This window comes from Salmo trutta, chromosome 31 (genome assembly GCF_901001165.1).
Source record: "Salmo trutta chromosome 31, fSalTru1.1, whole genome shotgun sequence".
Taxonomy (NCBI): Eukaryota; Metazoa; Chordata; class Actinopteri; order Salmoniformes; family Salmonidae; genus Salmo; species Salmo trutta.
The window spans coordinates 45,222,616-45,245,115 of NC_042987.1; the positions used below are offsets into that span (position 1 = coordinate 45,222,616).

Consider the following 22,500-nt stretch of genomic DNA (forward strand, 5'->3'; position numbering starts at 1 on the left):
CCCTGTAGGCCTATTAATAATGTGGGATTACAGACCGTCCTACTGCACCCTGTAGGCCTATTAATAATGTGGGATTATAGACCGTCCTACTGCACCCTGTAGACCTATTAATAATGTGGGATTACAGACCGTCCTACTGCACCCTGTAGGCCTATTAATAATATGGGATTATAGACCGTCCTACTGCACCCTGTAGGCCTATTAATAATGTGGGATTACAGACTGTCCTACTGCACCCTGTAGGTCTATTAATAATGTGGGATTATAGACCGTCCTACTGCACCCTGTAGGCCTATTAATAATGTGGGATTACAGACCGTCCTACTGCACCCTGAAGGCCTATTAATAATGTTGTATTACAGACGGTCCTACTGCACCCTGTATTAATAATGTGGGATTACAGACTGTCCTACTGCACCCTGTAGGCCTATTAATAATGTGGGATTACAGACGGTACTACTGCACCCTGTAGACCTATTAATAATGTGGGATTACAGACCGTCCTACTGCACCCTGTAGACCTATTAATAATGTGGGATTATAGACCGTCCTACTGCACCCTGTAGACCTATTAATAATGTGGGATTACAGACCGCCCTACTGCACCCTGTAGGCCTATTAATAATGTGGGATTACAGACTGTCCTACTGCACCCTGTAGACCTATTAATAATGTGGGATTACAGACCATCCTACTGCACCCTGTAGGCCTATTAATAATGTGGGATTACAGACTGTCCTACTGCACCCTGTAGACCTATTAATAATGTGGGATTACAGACTGTCCTACTGCACTCTGTAATAATAATGTGGGATTACAGACTGTCCTACTGCACCCTGTAGCCCTATTAATAATGTGGGATTACAGAACATCCACTGATTCAAGGTGTGTTTATTGTCATAGTTCCGTGTTAAAATAGTGACTAAAACATTCGTCAAACACCTTTTTTTCAGTGTCACTTGTCTAGACTATAACTGACTAAATAGACCGAGGAAAAAACTATAACTAAATTAAAATGATTTTTTATATCAGTTGACTAAAACGAGACGAGAGGAAATTATGTCTGTGATTAAAATCTGACTACTAAATGGACTGGACAAGAGTGTCACGACTCCTACCGAGGGTGGCTCCTCTCCCTGTTTGGGGCGGCGCTCGGCAGGCCGTCGTCTCCGGTCTACCAGCTGCCACCGATCCCTTTTTTTCCTTTTCTGTTGGTTTTGCCTTATTAGTTGCACCTGTGTTTGATTAGGCTTGTTATCTGGGCTATTTAAACCCGTATGCCTGCCTGTTCTGTGTGCGGGCTTGATTGAGATTGTTCCACGTCATGCTGTGTAGTGGATGTTTTTTTTTGGGACGTTGAATTTTCTGCGCCCGGTATTTTGGGCGATTATTCGTTTCCTGTGCGTAATAAAGAGCACTGCATTGAACTTTTCTGCTTCCTGCGCCTGACTCCGCACCCACGACGCCCAGATCATTACAAAGAGTTTTTGGAGAGATTGAGAGTTTTTGGAGAGATTGAGAGTTTTTGGAGAGATTGAGAGTTTTTTCAGTGATAATTAATATAAGCAGCACATCAGCTGGTGATTGAGGGCAGAGACAGGCTCCGCCTCCGATTTATACCTCTCTCTTGCTTCCCCGTAGCCAGAGAGGAAGAAACGAAGCGAGAGATTTCACTCTCGCCAAAATGTGTCCAAAATTAGCCCAATGCGTTTCTATGTTTAGCTTGTCACCTGCCTTCTCGCCTTTAGGCTGACTCCCATTGTTAGGGCAGAGACATGAGCATCTCATCATTATATAGAGATCTCTGCCATAGCTAACCAGTCACCACCAGCCTTCTACCTTTTGCCTGGTTAAGAAACACAAGCTGCTTTATTCAATTACAAACAATAACAGCATTACGTTGAATAGTAAAACGACAGTCTAGTTATGAGTATAGACAAGCTTTTGAATTTGTAGTGTCGCTCAACCCTCGCACTTTCCCCACTGTTTTCATAACCAAGTCTCCCTCTTTTCTCTCAGAGAAAATGGCTTGATTCATTAACGTTGAAAAATATATGACCCATAATATCGGGGCTACCGGACCGCTAACCATTTGTTTAGGCTACACCTTGTTCAGTCATGTTACCTCATTAGCTAGCTAGAGCTAACAATCTGGGGTACATTCAGCAGGATGCAATGTTTTGGAATGTTCGGAAATGTTGAATAACGTGGCTCTATTCATGGGTTTCTATCTGCAATGTTCCAGAACGTTTTTCAACTGAACGTAGTCATGGTAACATTACCAGTAGTCTACTGACTTACAGTAGTGAATGCATACATTTCATAAAAAAATGTTTTTCCCCGAACTGGTCCCCCGTGGGAATCGAACCCACAACCCTGGCGTTGCAAACACCATGCTCTACCAACTGAGCCACACGGGACCACCCACTTCGCCAAAGCACAGCCCCCACACCACTAGAGGGATATCTTCAACCACTAACTTACCATCCTGAGACAAGGCCGAGTATAGCCCACAAAGTCACTGGGCACGCAAAGCTCCACTATTGATTAGGCCTACGTTTAGTTTTTAGACAATAACATTATTCTACCTAGGCTACAACACAGTGCAATGGGGAATAATTTATTATTGCTATCAAGTGACTACTACTATTGTTTAGGGCTGTAAACTGCAGTGATGACAGCTCATTTGAATAACCTCCTAAACGTCCTGTTTCGAATGCATGTTAATGCGAAAGTAACCCCGTTAGGCCTGATATGCAACCATTTGGATCAGATTAGGATCTGTTTTCGACAGTTTACAAGTTCCAGACAGGTAGCAGGTCACTAATATCTGTTATGTGTTACAGGGGATCAAAGGAGACAATGGCAACGCCGGTTTTAAAGGAGATAGAGGAAGACAGGGCGACCCCGGCATCGAGGGTCCCATTGGTCAACCAGGAGTCAAGGCAAGTCTCATGCTCCTCCCAATCACACACACTACCAGTAATAATGTCTTTATATATAGTGACCAGTAATACCAGTAATACCAGTAATAATGTCTTTATATATAGTGACCAGTAATACCAGTAATAATGTCTTTATATATAGTGACCAGTAATACCAGTAATACCAGTAATAATGTCTTTATATATAGTGACCAGTAATACCAGTAATACCAGTAATACCAGTAATAATGTCTTTATATACAGTGACCAGTAATACCAGTAATACCAGTAATACCAGTAATAATGTCTTTATATATAGTGACCAGTAATACCAGTAATAATGTATTTATATGTAGTGACCAGTAATACCAGTAATACCAGTAATAATGTCTTTATATATAGTGACTAGTAATACTAGTAATACAAGTAATAATGTCTTTATATATGGTGACCAGTAATACCAGTAATAATGTCTTTATATATAGTGACCAGTAATAATGTCTTTATATATAGTGACCAGTAATACCAGTAATACCAGTAATAATGTCTTTATATGTAGTGACCAGTAATACCAGTAATACCAGTAATTCCAGTAATAATGTCTTTATATATAGTGACCAGTAATACCAGTAATAATCTCTTTATATGTAGTGACCAGTAATACCAGTAATACCTGTAATAATGTATTTATATATAGTGACCAGTAATACCAGTAATACCAGTAATACCAGTAATAATGTCTTTATATATAGTGACCAGTAATACTAGTAATAATGTCTTTATATATAGTGACCAGTAATACCAGTAATACCAGTAATACCAGTAATAATCTCTTTATATATAGTGACCAGTAATACCAGTAATAATCTCTTTATATTTAGTGACCAGTAATACCAGTAATAATGTCTTTATATATAGTGACCAGTAATACCAGTAATAATGTCTTTATATATAGTGACCAGTAATACCAGTAATAATGTATTTATATGTAGTGACCAGTAATACCAGTAATACCAGTAATAATGTTTTTTATGTAGTGACCAGTAATACCAGTAATAATGTCTTTATATGTAGTGACCAGTAATACCAGTAATAATGTCTTTATATATAGTGACTAGTAATACCAGTAATAATGTCTTTATATATAGTGACCAGTAATACCAGTAATACCAGTAATAATGTCTTTATATATAGTGACCAGTAATACTAGTAATAATGTCTTTATATATAGTGACCAGTAATACCAGTAATACCAGTAATAATGTCTTTATATAGTGACCAGTAATACTAGTAATAATGTCTTTATATATAGTGACCAGTAATACTAGTAATAATGTCTTTATATATAGTGACCAGTAATACCAGTAATAATGTCTTTATATATAGTGACCAGTAATACCAGTAATACCAGTAATAATGGCTTAATATATAGTGACCAGTAATACCAGTAATACCAGTAATAATGTCTTTATATATAGTGACCAGTAATACCAGTAATACTAGTAATAATGGCTTTATATATAGTGACCAGTAATACTAGTAATAATGTCTTTATATAGAGTGACCAGTAATACCAGTAATACCAGTAATAATGTCTTTATATGTAGTGACCAGTAATACCAGTAATAATGTCTTTATATATAGTGAACAGTAATACCAGTAATACCAGTAATAATGTCTTTATATGTAGTGACCAGTAATACCAGTAATACCAGTAATAATGTCTTTATATATAGTGACCAGTAATACCAGTAATACTAGTAATACCAGTAATAATGTCTTTATATATAGTGACTAGTAATACCAGTAATAATGTATTTATATGTAGTGACCAGTAATACCAGTAATACTAGTAATACCAGTAATAATGTCTTTATATATAGTGACCAGTAATACCAGTAATAATGTATTTATATGTAGTGACCAGTAATACCAGTAATACCAGTAATAATCTCTTTATATTTAGTGACCAGTAATACCAGTAATAATGTCTTTATATGTAGTGACCAGTAATACCAGTAATAATGTCTTTATATATAGTGACCAGTAATACCAGTAATAATGTCTTTATATATAGTGACCAGTAATACCAGTAATACCAGTAATAATGTCTTTATATATAGTGACCAGTAATACTAGTAATAATGTCTTTATATATAGTGACCAGTAATACCAGTAATACCAGTAATAATGTCTTTATATAGTGACCAGTAATACTAGTAATAATGTCTTTATATATAGTGACCAGTAATACTAGTAATAATGTCTTTATATATAGTGACCAGTAATACCAGTAATAATGTCTTTATATATAGTGACCAGTAATACCAGTAATACCAGTAATAATGGCTTAATATATAGTGACCAGTAATACCAGTAATACCAGTAATAATGTCTTTATATATAGTGACCAGTAATACCAGTAATACTAGTAATAATGTCTTTATATATAGTTACCAGTAATACTAGTAATAATGTCTTTATATAGAGTGACCAGTAATACCAGTAATACCAGTAATAATGACTTTATATGTAGTGACCAGTAATACCAGTAATAATGTCTTTATATATAGTGAACAGTAATACCAGTAATACCAGTAATAATGTCTTTGTATGTAGTGACCAGTAATACCAGTAATACTAGTAATACCAGTAATAATGTCTTTATATATAGTGACTAGTAATACCAGTAATAATGTATTTATATGTAGTGACCAGTAATACCAGCAATACTAGTAATACCAGTAATAATGTCTTTATATATAGTGACCAGTAATACCAGTAATAATGTATTTATATTTAGTGACCAGTAATACCAGTAATAATGTCTTTATATGTAGTGACCAGTAATACCAGTAATAATGTCTTTATATATAGTGACCAGTAATACCAGTAATAATGTCTTTATATATAGTGACCAGTAATACCAGTAATACCAGTAATAATGTCTTTATATATAGTGACCAGTAATACTAGTAATAATGTCTTTATATATAGTGACCAGTAATACCAGTAATACCAGTAATAATGTCTTTATATAGTGACCAGTAATACTAGTAATAATGTCTTTATATATAGTGACCAGTAATACTAGTAATAATGTCTTTATATATAGTGACCAGTAATACCAGTAATAATGTCTTTATATATAGTGACCAGTAATACCAGTAATACCAGTAATAATGGCTTAATATATAGTGACCAGTAATACCAGTAATACCAGTAATAATGTCTTTATATATAGTGACCAGTAATACCAGTAATACTAGTAATAATGTCTTTATATATAGTGACCAGTAATACTAGTAATAATGTCTTTATATAGAGTGACCAGTAATACCAGTAATACCAGTAATAATGACTTTATATGTAGTGACCAGTAATACCAGTAATAATGTATTTATATATAGTGAACAGCAATACCAGTAATACCAGTAATAATGTCTTTATATGTAGTGACCAGTAATACCAGTAATACCAGTAATAATGTCTTTATATATAGTGACCAGTAATACCAGTAATACTAGTAATACCAGTAATAATGTCTTTATATATAGTGACTAGTAATACCAGTAATAATGTATTTATATGTAGTGACCAGTAATACCAGTAATACTAGTAATACCAGTAATAATGTCTTTATATATAGTGACCAGTAATACCAGTAATAATGTATTTATATGTAGTGACCAGTAATACCAGTAATACCAGTAATAATCTCTTTCTATTTAGTGACCAGTAATACCAGTAATAATGTCTTTATATTTAGTGACCAGTAATACCAGTAATACCAGTAATAATGTCTTTATATGTAGTGACCAGTAATACCAGTAATAATGTCTTTATATATAGTGACCAGTAATACTAGTAATAATGTCTTTATATATAGTGACCAGTAATACCAGTAATACCAGTAATAATCTCTTTATATATAGTGACCAGTAATACCAGTAATAATCTCTTTATATTTACTGACCAGTAATACCAGTAATAATGTCTTTATATATAGTGACCAGTAATACCAGTAATACCAGTAATAATGTCTTTATATATAGTGACCAGTAATACCGGTAATAATGTCTTTATATATAGTGACCAGTAATACTAGTAAAACCAGTAATAATCTCTTTATATATAGTGACCAGTAATACCAGTAATAATGTATTTATATGTAGTGACCAGTAATACCAGTAATACCAGTAATAATGTTTTTTATGTAGTGACCAGTAATACCAGTAATACCAGTAATAATGTCTTTATATGTAGTGACCAGTAATACCAGTAATACCAGTAATAATGTCTTTATATATAGTGACCAGTAATACCAGTAATAATGTCTTTATATATAGTGACCAGTAATACCAGTAATACCAGTAATAATGTCTTTATATGTAGTGACCAGTAATACCAGTAATACCAGTAATAATGTCTTTATATATAGTGACCAGTAATACCAGTAATACCAGTAATACCAGTAATACCAGTAATAATGTCTTTATATGTAGTGACCAGTAATACCAGTAATAATGTCTTTATATGTAGTGACCAGTAATACCAGTAATAATGTCTTTATATATAGTGACCAGTAATACCAGTAATAATGTCTTTATATATAGTGACCAGTAATACCAGTAATACCAGTAATAATGTCTTTATATATAGTGACCAGTAACACTAGTAATAATGTCTTTATATATAGTGACCAGTAATACCAGTAATACCAGTAATAATGTCTTTATATATAGTGACCAGTAATACCAGTAATAATGTCTTTATATATAGTGACCAGTAATACCAGTAATACCAGTAATAATGTCTTTATATATAGTGACCAGTAATACCAGTAATACCAGTAATAATGTCTTTATATATAGTGACCAGAAATACCAGTAATACTAGTAATAATGTCTTTATATATAGTGACCAGTAATACCAGTAATAATGTATTTATATATAGTGACCAGTAATACCATTAATACCAGTAATAATGTCTTTATATGTAGTGACCAGTAATACCAGTAATAATGTCTTTATATATAGTGACCAGTAATAATGTCTTTATATGTAGTGACCAGTAATACCAGTAATACCAGTAATAATGTCTTTATATATAGTGACCAGTAATACCAGTAATACTAGTAATACCAGTAATAATGTCTTTATATATAGTGACTAGTAATACCAGTAATAATGTATTTATATGTAGTGACCAGTAATACCAGTAATACTAGTAATACCAGTAATAATGTCTTTATATATAGTGACCAGTAATACCAGTAATAATGTATTTATATGTAGTGACCAGTAATACCAGTAATACCAGTAATAATCTCTTTATATTTAGTGACCAGTAATACCAGTAATAATGTCTTTATATGTAGTGACCAGTAATACCAGTAATAATGACTTTATATGTAGTGACCAGTAATACCAGTAATACCAGTAATAATGTCTTTATATGTAGTGACCAGTAATACCAGTAATAATGTCTTTATATATAGTGACCAGTAATACCAGTAATACCAGTAATACCAGTAATAATGTATTTATATATAGTGACCAGTAATACCAGTAATACCAGTAATAATGTCTTTATATATAGTGACCAGTAATACCAGTAATACCAGTAATTATGTCTTTATATATAGTGACTAGTAATACCAGTAATACCAGTAATACCAGTAATAATGTCTTTATATATAGTGACCAGTAATACCAGTAATAATGTCTTTATATATAGTGACCAGTAATACCAGTAATAATGTCTTTATATATAGTGACCAGTAATACCAGTAATACCAGTAATAATGTCTTTATATATAGTGACCAGTAATACCAGTAATACCAGTAATACCAGTAATAATGTCTTTATATATAGTGACTAGTAATACTAGTAATAATGTCTTTATATATAGTGACTAGTAATACCAGTAATACCAGTAATAATGTCTTTATATATAGTGACCAGTAATACCAGTAATACCAGTAATACCAGTAATAATGTTTTTATATATAGTGACCAGTAATAACAGTAATAATGTCTTTATATATAGTGACCAGTAATACCAGTAATACCAGTAATACCAGTAATAATGTCTTTATATGTAGTGACCAGTAATACTAGTAATAATGTCTTTATATATAGTGACCAGTAATACCAGTAATACCAGTAGTACCAGTAATAATGTCTTTATATATAGTGACCAGTAATACCAGTAATACCAGTAATACCAGTAATAATGTCTTTATATGTAGTGACCAGTAATACTAGTAATAATGTCTTTATATATAGTGACCAGTAATACCAGTAATAATGTCTTTATATATAGTGACCAGTAATACCAGTAATACCAGTAATAATGTCTTTATATGTAGTGACCAGTAATACCAGTAATACCAGTAATAATGTCTTTATATGTAGTGACCAGTAATACCAGTAATACCAGTAATACCAGTAATAATGTCTTTATATGTAGTGACCAGTAATACCAGTAATAATGTCTTTATATATAGTGACCAGTAATACCAGTAATAATGTCTTTATATATAGTGACCAGTAATACCAGTAATACCAGTAATAATGTCTTTATATATAGTGACCAGTAACACCAGTAATACCAGTAATAATGTCTTTATATATAGTGACCAGTAATACCAGTAATACCAGTAATAATGTCTTTATATATAGTGACCAGTAATACCAGTAATACCAGTAATAATGTCTTTATATGTAGTGACCAGTAATACTGCGTGTTGTTTCCCTAAAGGCTGTTGTTCTGTTTTCTGCTCTTATAGGGTGAAATCGGTCTGGAGGGGGAAAAGGTGAGATCAATATTTCATTAGGTATTAATTATTGATTATCATATCTGGTCAGCACAGGACTCGAGGTAGATTGTGTATTACTGCTGAGCGTGTGATGTTTTCAGGGGGAGATCGGAGCTGAGGGGATGAAGGGTGTGGCCGGCCTCGCTGGACGCAACGGGACAGACGGACAGAAGGGAAAGATCGGACGCATCGGCGCTCCCGGCTGCAAAGGAGATCCAGGAGACAGGGTATGTTCTGAGAAACCTGACTAGATCCAGGAGACAGGGTATGTTCTGAGACACCTGACTAGATCCAGGAGACAGGGTATGTTCTGAGAAACCTGACTAGATCCAGGAGACAGGGTATGTTCTGAGAAACCTGACTAGATCCAGGAGACAGGGTAAGTTCTGAGAAACCTGACTAGATCCAGGAGATGTTCTGAGAAACCTGACTAGATCCAGGAGACAGGGTATGTTCTGAGAAACCTGACTAGATCCAGGAGATGTTCTGAGAAACCTGACTAGATCCAGGAGACAGGGTATGACCTGAGAAACCTGACTAGATCCAGGAGACAGGGTATGACCTGAGAAACCTGACTAGATCAACACATCTATTATATGTTACTAATACTAGCAACACTATTGGCTTGATGTTTAATTGAGTTCTCAACAACCGTGAATTCTTCTTCAAGTAAACCAACCCTTGAAATCATGTTGTTGATTTGTGGTTGAAATCTGGTTGAAATGAATGTACATTGACCATTATTTTCCCAGTGTGTGTGTGTGTGTGTGTGTGTTATAAATGTGTGTGTGTGTGTTATAAATATGTGTGTGTTATAAATATGTGTGTGTTATAAATATGTGTGTGTGTGTGTGTTATAAATATGTGTGTGTGTGTGTGTGTGTTATAAATGTGTGTGTGTGTGTGTGTTATAAATGTGTGTGTGTTATAAATATGTGTGTGTGTGTTATAAATATGTGTGTGTGTGTTATAAATATGTGTGTGTGTGTGTGTGTGTGTGTGTGTGTGTGTGTGTGTGTGTGTGTGTGTGTGTGTGTGTGTGTGTGTGTGTGTGTGCGTGTGCGTGTGTGTGTGTGTGTGTGTCTGCCAACAGGGTCCTGATGGTCACTCAGGAGACGCGGGCGACGGTGGACTTCCTGGAACAGGTGGAGAGAAGGTACGCGATTGAGATCAAACAGAATTGTAATAATACATTTACAACGCACCTCGTTTTTGCTGCTCGGACCGTAGTTATGCAATCATCGTGTTTGTGTCTCCAGGGAGATCCCGGTCGACCAGGAAACACAGGCCCCCTCGGCCCGTTGGGAGACGCTGGACCTAAGGTAAACAGGAAGTCACTGCGCATGATACGATGTTACTTCCTACATCCCAGCGTTCCATACAGCTGTGCTCTGACATCAGAGTGATCAGACCTCTGTTGCTCTTCACTGCTCCTCTCTGGTCGTTAGGCTAGGGGCCTGATAGAAAGGTTAAAGGTTAAAGGGTAAATAACTCTGTTGTCTTCCTCTTCATCAGGGTGAGAGAGGGAGTCCCGGCTCGCCTGGCTTCCCTGGAGCCAAAGGGACACCAGTAAGAAGCTCTACTCCACACATACTATAACACTCTACCTGGCCCAATAATGTAGAATACTGTAGAATTGCATTTTTTAAACCAAAAAATGATGTTATATAATAATTTGTTTATCTCTTCTAGGGAGCTATTGGTGGCCCAGGAGACAAGGGAGAACTGGTGAGACCCTCTGAAGCTCTGCACGACTTTCACAGTCAACATGTTCTAGGGGGGGAAACTAGCTCTGTGTCTCAATACTGTCTGTATGTTGTAGCATAGTCTAATGGTTTCTGTCTCTAATGGATTCGTGTAATGTTTGTCCAGTTGTGTTGTCTAACGGTTGTTGTGTTGTTGTGTTGTTGTGTTGTCTAATGGTTGTTGTGTTGTTGTGTTGTTGTGTTGTCTACTGGTTGTTGTGTTGTTGTGTTGTCTAATGGTTGTTGTGTTGTTGTGTTGTCTAATGGTTGTTGGGTTGTTGTGTTGTCTAACGGTTGTTGTGTTGTTGTGTTGTCTAATGGTTGTTGGGTTGTTGTGTTGTCTAACGGTTGTTGTGTTGTTGTGTTGTCTAACGGTTGTTGTGTTGTTGTGTTGTCTAACGGTTGTTGGGTTGTTGTGTTGTTGTGTTGTCTAACGGTTGTTGTGTTGTTGTGTTGTCTAACGGTTGTTGTGTTGTTCTGTTGTCTAACGGTTGTTGGGTAATTGTTTCTGTCTCTAATGGTTGTTGTGTTGTTGTGTTGTCTAACGGTTGTTGTGTTGTTGTGTTGTCTAATGGTTGTTGTGTTGTTGTGTTGTCTAATGGTTGTTGTGTTGTTGTGTTGTCTAATGGTTGTTGTGTTGTTGTGTTGTTGTGTTGTTGTGTTGTCTAATGGTTGTTGTGTTGTTGTGTTGTCTAATGGTTGTTGTGTTGTTGTGTTGTCTAATGGTTGTTGTGTTGTTGTGTTGTCTAATGGTTGTTGTGTTGTTGTGTTGTCTAACGGTTGTTGTGTTGTTGTGTTGTTGTGTTGTTGTGTTGTCTAATGGTTGTTGTGTTGTTGTGTTGTCTAACGGTTGTTGGGTTGTTGTGTTGTTGTGTTGTTGTGTTGTTGTGTTGTCTAACGGTTGTTGGGTTGTTGTGTTGTCTAACAGTTGTTGGGTTGTTGGGTTGTTGTGTTGTTGTGTTGTCTAACGGTTGTTGGGTTGTTGTGTTGTTGTGTTGTTGTGTTGTTGTGTTGTCTAACGGTTGTTGTGTTGTTGTGTTGTTGTGTTGTTGTGTTGTCTAACGGTTGTTGGGTTGTTGTGTTGTCTAACGGTTGTTGGGTTGTTGTGTTGTCTAACGGTTGTTGGGTTGTTGTGTTGTAGGGGAGAAGAGGAGACTTTGGGTCGAAAGGGAATCAGGGACCAGACGGAGATAAAGGAGACAAGGTATGACACAACATTCGCTCACACACACACACACACACACACACTTGCTCTCACACGCACACACACATACACACACACACTTTCACTCGCTCAAACACACCCTACCTGTCTGTATTGTCCTCCTGTGTTTCAGGGCGAGGCAGGACCTGAGGGGCTGAGAGGACTACCAGGTGAAGTAGGAAACAAAGGAACCAAGGGAGACAACGGACTCCCAGGTCCACGCGGACCTCCAGGCTCTTCAGGAGCGGCAGGGAAGAACGTAGGTCACAGAGTTATACCTTCACCGGTCTCATCACAACGCTTTCCTAATGTTCATGGCTTCCTGTATATGTGTGTGTGTGTGTGTGTGTGTGTGTGTGTGTGTGTGTGTGTACATGGTCATGTTACTGTGCTATGGTGATATGGTGGCAATTTACAGTTACCACGGGGATGGCATGATAACGTTGCTATGGTAACCACTATCTGTGTAACAGGGTACCCGTGGCGACCCCGGTGATGCTGGACCGAGAGGAGACCCGGGCCAGGCAGGACCAAAGGTCTGTGTGTAGTTCTCAGTGTGTGTTTGTCTCAGTGTGTGTGTAGTTCTCAGTGTGTGTGTAGTTCTCAGTGTGTGTGTGGTTCAGTGTGTGTTTAGTTCTCAGTGTGTGTGTAGTTCTCAGTGTGTGTGTAGTTCTCAGTGTGTGTGTGTAGTTCTCAGTGTGTGTTTGTCTCAGTGTGTGTGTGTGTGGTTCGTCTGAGACTTAGTGATGTGACGAGGAGCAGGATGATTGTGGAAGTCAACCTGATATTGCTGTTGACTTCATTCATTGGCTGACTCCATATTTAATGCAGGAGGTTCCCAAACTCAGTTATCGGGACCTCGAGGGGGACATGTTTTGGTCCTGGCACTACACAGCTGATTCAAATGATCACCTAATCATCAAGCTTTGATCATTTGAATCAAAAACCAAAATGTACACCTAGGGGGCCCCAGGACCGAGTTTGGGAACCCTGCATTAATGTGACTGTTTTACTGTGCTGATCGGTTGATCTCTGTGCTGATCGATTGATTTCTGTGCTGCTGTAGGGCGACGTGGGAAGAGCTGGCTTCAGTTACCCAGGACCAAGAGGACCAACGGTACACACACACACACACACACACACACACACACACACACACACATACACACACACACACACACACACACACACACACACACACACACCAGTGGAGGCTGGTGACTTGAACAATTTACAAGGATGGGAGAACCACAGTATAGGCGAGGTCCGCACAGAGATGACAAAGCAGGAATGGGAATGAGAGGGCTACTTACAGTGTTGGGGTGTTCAGAGGCTTCAGTCCAGAACAGGGGTTGCGGTGTTCAGAGACTTGGCTTCAGTCCAGAACATGTTTAGTGTGAAGGACAGAGAACCTGCAGCACTCCGGTGTGAAGTACAGAGAACCTGCAGCACTCTGATGTGAAGGACAGAGAACCTGCAGCACTCTGATGTGATGGACAGAGAACCTGCAGCACTCTGATGTGAAGTACAGAGAACCTGCAGCACTCTGATGTGAAGTACAGAGAACCTGCAGCACTCTGATGTGAAGGACAGAGAACCTGCAGCACTCTGATGTGAAGGACAGAGAACCTGCAGCACTCCGGTGTGAAGTACAGAGAACCTGCAGCACTCTGATGTGAAGGACAGAGAACCTGCAGCACTCTGATGTAAAGGACAGAGAACCTGCAGCACTCTGATGTGAAGGACAGAGAACCTGCAGCACTTTTTGGCACATTTGACCCTCTATGCACTTCTTTGCAATTTGTACAGCCTAGTACTGGGTTCGTTTCAGACGACTCCCCTGGAGCTTGTGTGCTTCCTTGAGAAGAATAACTGACACCTTCGTGTTTGTGAGAGTTTCCCCTTTTCGATATCGGTGACATATTGGTCTGTAGCTCCAACGGTTCGGTCTGGACAGTCAGTTATGTGAGAAGACCCTTTTCGAAATGAGGACTTCCGCACCAGAGTTCAGCCGTAAAGCTTATGGATGTAGAGCCAAACAACCGACGTTGTCATGTTCGTGAGAATCTCCACTTTTGATACTGGTGACATGTTAGTTTGTAGCTCACACAGTTTGGGTTTTACAGATTTATTGTCCGGACCCACTCATGTTTTATTAAACTAAATCAAAAGTAAAAGTCCTGGGCGGCTCTTCCCACCCAGAGGCTCTCTGGGTCTGTTTACAGCTCTTCACACCCAGAGGCTCTCTGGGTCTGTTTACAGCTCTTCACACCCAGAGGCTCTCTGGGTCTGTTTACAGCTCTTCACACCCAGAGGCTCTTCTGGGTCTGTTTACAGCTCTTCACACCCAGAGGCTCTCTGGGTCTGTTTACAGCTCTTCACACCCAGAGGCTCTCTGGGTCTGTTTACAGCTCTTCACACCCAGAGGCTCTCTGGGTCTGTTTACAGCTCTTCACACCCAGAGGCTCTCTGGGTCTGTTTACAGCTCTTCACACCCAGAGGCTCTCTGGGTCTGTTTACAGCTCGCCACACGTTTGCCAGTGGCTCTTGGTTTGCGCACAAAGTTTGTTTCCCCAATGAAGTTAAACTCAGACATCTCAGAATTCACCAAGGTCAAACAGAGACTGCTTCTCTCGCCCACTTATGTATTTGGTGAATATATTTGAATATATTTGAATATATAGTTTATTCTAAAAAGAATTACTTTAATATTTCATAACTTTTTAATTTTTCTGAAATTCACTGAGTAGGATGTTTCACTGACACACACACACACACACACACACACACACACACACACACACACACACACACACACACACACACACACACACACACACACACTCCCTAACAGCCTAACACACTGTCTGACCCTGTGTGTATTCAGGGTGAACGTGGGGAGAAGGGCGGTCCAGGACCCAGGGGAGGCAGAGGAGACTGTGGCCCCAAGGGAGGACCAGGTGGAAAGGGAACCTCTGGAGAGGAGGGAGAACCAGGGCCTCAGGGAGAACCTGGATTCAGAGGACCGAGAGGAGTGGGTGGACGAGACGTACGTACACAGTCACCCACGCACACACACACAGACAGTGCTTCCACACGGTGTGCGAGTGTGTGTTATGATCTGTGTATGAAAGCATCTCTTTCTCTCTACAGGGAGATCCAGGTCCCGAGGGAGACCCCGGCCTCACAGTAAGAACCTCCATCCCTGTTTTATCATCCCTCCATCCCCTCCATATCCCTCTATATCCTCTCTATCCCCTCCATATCCCTCTATATCCTCTCTATCCCCTCTATCCTCTATTCCCCCATCACTCTTTTGTCATCCCCTCTCAGAGAAAGGTCATGTGATGAAATGTGATGTTTTCATTGTAGGAATGTGATGTCATGAACTACATCAGAGAGACCTGTGGCTGCTGTGGTGAGTCACACACACACACACACACACACACACACCTGAAATCCACGTGTTACATGCCTCAGACTGAGACCTTGTCAGCGGATAATGTCCCTGAATTAACAGGGTGACGAGATGGACAAAAGTTAGTAGTGTCCAGTGTTAGACTCCAAGATGTATTAAATTATACAGTAGTTTAACTTTCTTTCATGTTTTGTCATTACAAGTGCATTGTAGTATTTAGTATTTATTCACATTCCAAAAAAATAAAGGCCTCAAGGTCAAAAAGCTATCTCCATACATCCGCACAATCCGCTAATTACCTCTCAGTCAAATCACTAGTGCAATCTGAGACTATTCAATCAATATAGAAGTTAGTGTATAACAACAAAAGCTATTTGTCGTGTAAAACCGTCAAATTGAACCATAAAGGTTTACATTACATTATAGAGAGCTCAGTGTACCAGCAGTGTCAATTTCCATAAAGCTACAAACGACTGGAGGCCTGTGTTAAACAACGCTAGAAACAATAGCCTAGAGCTAGCTAGCGCTTAGCAAAACATTTTTTTTTCTGTTAGCATAAAGCTAGCGAACTGTTAAATGCTATTTTCTTACAAATAAACATGTTTAACACATTCTATCTTCACATTGTATATGTGCATATATTACCTGAAGTTAACTGAGCTTTTCTTCATATAAAATAAACCCAATTAGGAGCTAAAAAAATATTGTTGAAAAAGTAAACAAAGATTTGGGTGCCATTTTGTTCACTTTGCTTACATGTAAACCATTAGCATCCTAGTGAACATCCATTACTTATAATGGGGGAAAAAAATCCAACCAGTTTTTCACTCGGTTTAAAACTCCCTTCAATTACCTTCAAACATCACCGAACTCATGGACTACAGCGCCTTCAGAAAGAATTCACACCCCTTTTACTTTTTCCACATTTTGTTGTGTTACAGCCCGAATTTTAAAATTGATTAAAATTGAGATTTTATGTCATTGATCTACACACAATAACCCATAATGTCAAAAGTGGAATTATGTTTGTAGAAAAATAATTGTAACATTAAAAGCTGAAATGTCTTGAGTCAATAAGTATTCAACCGCCTTTGTTATGGCAAACCTAAATGAGTTCAGGAGTAAACATTTTGCATAATAAGTTGCATGGACTCAATAATAGTGGTTAACATGATTTTTTAATAACTACCTCATCGCTGCACCCCACACATACAATTATCTGTATGGTCTCTCAAATCGAGTAGCACAGATTCAACCACAAAGACCATGGAGATTTTTCAATGTCTCGCAAAGAAGGGCACCGATTGGTAGATGTGTAAAAAAGAAAACTGCAGAATATCCCTTTGAGCATGGTGAAGTAATTAATTAGGCTTTGGTTGGTGTATCAATACACCCAGTCACTACAAAGTTACAGGTGTCCTTCCTAACTTAGTTGCCGGAGAGAAAGAAAACCGCTCAGGGAATTTTACCATGAGGCCAATGCTGATTTTAAAACAGTCACAGAGTTTAATGGTTGTGATATGAGAAAACAAACCTAAATGACAGAGTTAAAAAAGTGAAGCCTGTACAGAATTCAACTATTCCAAAACATGAATCCTGTTTGCAACAAGGTACTACTAATACCTCAAAAAATGTGTCCAAGAAATTACATATATGTCCTGAATACAAAGCGTTATGTTTGGGGAAAACCCAACACAACACTGAGTACCACTCTTCATATTTTCAAGTACGGTGGTGGCTGCATCATGGTGTGGGTATGCTTGTCATAGGTAAGGACTGGGGAGGTTTTTAGGATAAAAAGAAACGGAATACAGCTAAGCACAGGCAAAATCCTAGAGTAAAACCTGGTTCAGTCTGCTTTCCAACAGACACAGGGAGATAAAGTCAATTTTCAGCAGGAAAGTAATCTACAACACAAGGCCAAATCTACACTGGAGTTGCTTACCGAGAAGACAGGGAATGTTCCTGAATGGCCGACTTACAGTTTTGACTTAAATCGGCTTGGAAATCTATGGCAAGACTTGAAAATGAAAGCTCTTAGAGACTTACACAGAAAGACTTACAGCTGTAATTGCCACAAAATGTGCTTCTACAAAATATTGACTCAGGGATGTGAAAACATATGTAAATTAGATATTTCTGTATTTCATTTTCAATAAATTTGCCAACATTTCTAAAAACATGTTTTTTACGTTGTCATTATGGGGCATTGTGTGTAGATGGGTGAGAATAAATATATTTAACTCAGGCTGTAGCACAACTATATGTGGAATACGTCAAGGGGAATTAATACAACTAAATGTGGAATACGTCAAGGGGAATTAATACAACTAAATGTGGAATACGTCAAGGGGAATTAATACAACTAAATGTGGAATACGTCAAGGGGAATTAACACAACTAAATGTGAAATACGTCAAGAGGAATTAACACAACTAAATGTGGAATACGTCAAGGGGAATTAACACAACTAAATGTGGAATACGTCAAGGGGAATTAACACAACTAAATGTGGAATACGTCAAGGGGAATTAACACAACTAAATGTGGAATACGTCAAGGGGAATTAACACAACTAAATGTGGAATACGTCAAGGGGAATTAACACCATTAAATGTGGAATACGTCAAGGGGAATTAACACAACTAAATGTGGAATACGTCAAGGGGAATTAGTACTTTCTGAAGGCACTGTATGTACTGTAGTTAAACATCATATCTCAATATATACTGCATGTACTGAAGTTAAACATCATAATGTCATAATATACTTTTGCACATTACTTGAATTAACAGGGTGGAATGATGAGGTGGAGAAAAGTTACACTGAACAAAAATATAAACGCAACATCCAACAATGTCAAAGATTTTACTGAGTGCACAGTTCATATAAGGAAATCAGTCAATTGAAATTAATTAAGTCCTAATCTATGTATTTCACATTATTAGGAATACAAATATGCATCTGTTGGTCACAGATACCCTAAATAGAAAAGGTAGGGGTGTCCATCAGAAAACCTGTTAGTATCTGGTGTGACCACCATTTGCCTCATGCAGCGCGACACATCTCTTTCACATAGAGTTGATCAGGCTGTTGATTGTGGCCTGTGGAATGTTGTCCCACTCCTCTTCAATGGCTGTGTGAAGTTGCTGGATATTGGTGTGAACTGGAACACGCTGTCATACACATCGATCCAGAGCATCCCAAACCTGCTCAATGGGTGACATGTCTGGTAAGTATGCAGGCCATGGAAGAACTGGCACATTTTAGCTCCCAGGAATTGTGTACAGATCCTTGCGACATGGGGCTGTGCATTATCATGCTGAAACATGAGGTGAGGGCGGCGGATGAATGGCACGACAATGGGCCTCAGGATCTCGTCACGGTATCTCTGAGCATTCAAATTCCCATAGATAAAATGCAATTGTGTTCGTTGTCCGTAGTTTAAAAGCCTGCCCCATACCATAACCCCACCGCCACCATGGGGCCCATACCATAACCCCACCTCCACCATGGGGCCCATACCATAACCCCACCTCCACCATGGGGCCCATACCATAACCCCACCTCCACCATGGGGCCCATACCATAACCCCACCTCCACCATGGGGCCCATACCATAACCCCACCACCACCATGGGGCCCATACCATAACCCCACCTCCACCATGGGGCCCATACCATAACCCCACTGCCACCATGGGGCCCATACCATAACCCCACCGCCACCACAGGCCCATACCATAACCCCACCGCCACCATGGGGCCCATGCCATAACCCCACCTCCACCACGGGCCACTCTGTTCATAATGTTGACATCAGCAAACCGCTCGCCCACACGATACCATACAATTGGTCTGCGGTTATGAGACTGGCCGAATTCTTTAAAGCGACGTTGGAGGCTTATGGTACAGAAATTAACACTCAATTCTCTGGCAGAAGCTCTGATGGACATTCCTGCAGTCAGCGTGCCAATTGCACGCTCCCTTAAAACTTGAGACATCTGTGGCATTGTGTTGTGTGACACAACTGCACATTTTAGAGTGGCCTTTTAGTGCCCCCAGCACAAGGTGCACCTGTGTAATGATCATGCTGTTTAATCAGCTTCTTGATATGCCACACCTGTCAGGTGGATGGATTATCTTGGCAAAGGAGAAATGCTCACTATCAGAGATGTAAACAAATTTGTGCACATTTGAGAGAAATACGTTTTTTGTGTGTATGGAACATTTCTGGGATCTTTAATTTCAGCTCATGAAACATGGGACCAACACTTTATATGTTGCGTTTATATTTTGGTCAGTGGTAGTTCAGTATCAGACTCCAAGATTAAAGAAGAAATATCCCACTGACCTCACGATCCCACTGACCTCACGATGCCACTGACTTCACGATGACCTCACGATCCCACTGACCTCACGATGACCTCACAATCCCACTGACCTCACGATGACCTCACGATCCCACTGACCTCACGACCCCACTGACCTCACGATCCCACTGACCTCACGATTCCACTGACCTCACGATCCCACTGACCTCACGATTCCACTGACCTCACGACCCCACTGACCTCACGATGACCTCACGACCCCACTGACCTCATGATCCCACTAACGCTCCACTTTGCGGCGGTAACTGTGTGTATTGTAAATCCTTGGTTCGAGGCAGGCATTTTAATTTAATTTTAATTTAACCTTTATTTAACTAGTCAAGAAGGTTAAGAACAAATTCTTATTTACAATGATGGCCTACCAAGAGGCAAAAAGTCTCCTGCGGGGACTGGGATTAAAAATAAAAACAATATAAATATAGGACAAAACACACATCACAACAAGAGAGACAACACTACATAAAGAGAGACCTAAGACAGCAACACAACATGACAACACAACATGACAGCAGCACAACATGGCAGCAGCACAACATGGCAGCACAGCAGCACAACATGGTAGCAACACAACATGACAACAACATGGCAGCAACACAACATGGCAGCAACACAACATGGTAGCAACACAACATGACAACAACATGGCAGCAACACAACATGGCAGCAACACAACATGGCAACAACACAACATGGCAGCAGCACAACATGGCAGCAACACAACATGGCAGCAACACAACATGGCAGCAGCACAACATGGGTGCAACACAACATGGCAGCAACACAACATGGCAGCAGCACAACATGGCAGCAACACAACATGGCAGCAGCACAACAACACAACACAGCAACACAACATGGCAGCAACACATGACCCTTACCTGCCGATCTATAAATTATGTCTCCCTAATCTAGCATGGGTAGGATGGTCATCTGAATCAGGGTTAGTTTGGCAGCTGGGGTGAAAGAGGAGCGATTACAATAGAGGAAACCAAGTCTAGATTTAACTTTAGCCTGCAGCTTTGATATGTGCTGAGAGAAGGACAGTGTATCGTCTAGCCATCCTCCCAAGTACTTGTATGAGGTGACTACCTCAACCTCTAAACCTTCAGAGGTAGTAATCACACCTGTAGGGGAGAGGGGCATTCTTCTTACCAAACCACATTACCTTTGTTTTGGAGGTGTTCAGAACGTGAGCCGAACAAAGAAGAAGTGGTAGTCGCTAAGCACCACTAACCCCTATAACCCTGTCGTGTTGTTGTCCGTGCAGACTGTGAGAAGCGGTGTGGGGCCCTGGACATCGTGTTTGTGATTGACAGCTCAGAGTCCGTTGGTCTCGCCAACTTTACTCTGGAGAAGAATTTTGTCATCAACACCATTAACAGACTGGGATCTATGGCCAAGGACCCCAACTCAGAGACAGGTACACACACACACACACACACACACACACACACACACACACACACACACACACACACACACACACACACACACACACACACTACGACTATAGGCTTATTTGTGCTGTGTTAATTCAGATGTTGATCACCCAGGTAACTTCTCCTGGTAGTACCGACTGTGTAGGATGTTAATAAGTTTTTCTCTCTGGTGACTCCGGCATAAACCCCGCAGGTACCAGAGTGGGTGTGGTCCAGTACAGTCACAGTGGAACCTTCCAGGCCATCAGGCTGAATGACTCCAAGATTGACTCCCTGTCTGCCTTCAAGGTATGTGAATTGTGGCTTCAAGGTAGAGGGCAATATTCCCTTGTGGGTCCGACAGAAATCATTGCAGCGAGTTCTGCATTTTTCATGCTGCGGGCGGGCGAGCCGGTCAGACATATGACTTTGGGATTCAAATATTTTTGTTGTCCCGCAGATCATTTGGAAACGGTCATCTTTTTGCTTTGTATGCGTGAGCCTAGACCTTACCTTTCGTATTAAAAGTACACCTTTGTCACATTATTCACACTCAGCATTCGTTGCTTCAAC

The 22,500-nt window shown here is 39.4% G+C and overlaps 1 protein-coding gene across 2 annotated transcripts in view; it reads left to right on the forward strand.

The window, feature by feature from the left end:
- LOC115170267 (collagen alpha-2(VI) chain) overlaps nucleotides 1-22,500 on the forward strand; it is a 59,825-nt gene that overhangs the window by 20,547 nt on the left and 16,778 nt on the right. For both annotated transcript variants that reach the window (XM_029726678.1, XM_029726679.1), the window contains exons 8-23: nucleotides 2,847-2,945; nucleotides 9,720-9,746; nucleotides 9,851-9,976; nucleotides 10,843-10,905; nucleotides 11,009-11,071; nucleotides 11,265-11,318; nucleotides 11,442-11,477; nucleotides 12,636-12,698; nucleotides 12,832-12,957; nucleotides 13,172-13,234; nucleotides 13,765-13,815; nucleotides 15,586-15,747; nucleotides 15,852-15,887; nucleotides 16,071-16,116; nucleotides 21,777-21,929; nucleotides 22,142-22,236. In XM_029726678.1, the coding sequence (XP_029582538.1) occupies nucleotides 2,847-2,945; nucleotides 9,720-9,746; nucleotides 9,851-9,976; nucleotides 10,843-10,905; nucleotides 11,009-11,071; nucleotides 11,265-11,318; nucleotides 11,442-11,477; nucleotides 12,636-12,698; nucleotides 12,832-12,957; nucleotides 13,172-13,234; nucleotides 13,765-13,815; nucleotides 15,586-15,747; nucleotides 15,852-15,887; nucleotides 16,071-16,116; nucleotides 21,777-21,929; nucleotides 22,142-22,236 (1,263 nt within the window). The remainder of the gene's footprint in view (nucleotides 1-2,846; nucleotides 2,946-9,719; nucleotides 9,747-9,850; nucleotides 9,977-10,842; nucleotides 10,906-11,008; nucleotides 11,072-11,264; nucleotides 11,319-11,441; nucleotides 11,478-12,635; nucleotides 12,699-12,831; nucleotides 12,958-13,171; nucleotides 13,235-13,764; nucleotides 13,816-15,585; nucleotides 15,748-15,851; nucleotides 15,888-16,070; nucleotides 16,117-21,776; nucleotides 21,930-22,141; nucleotides 22,237-22,500) is intronic.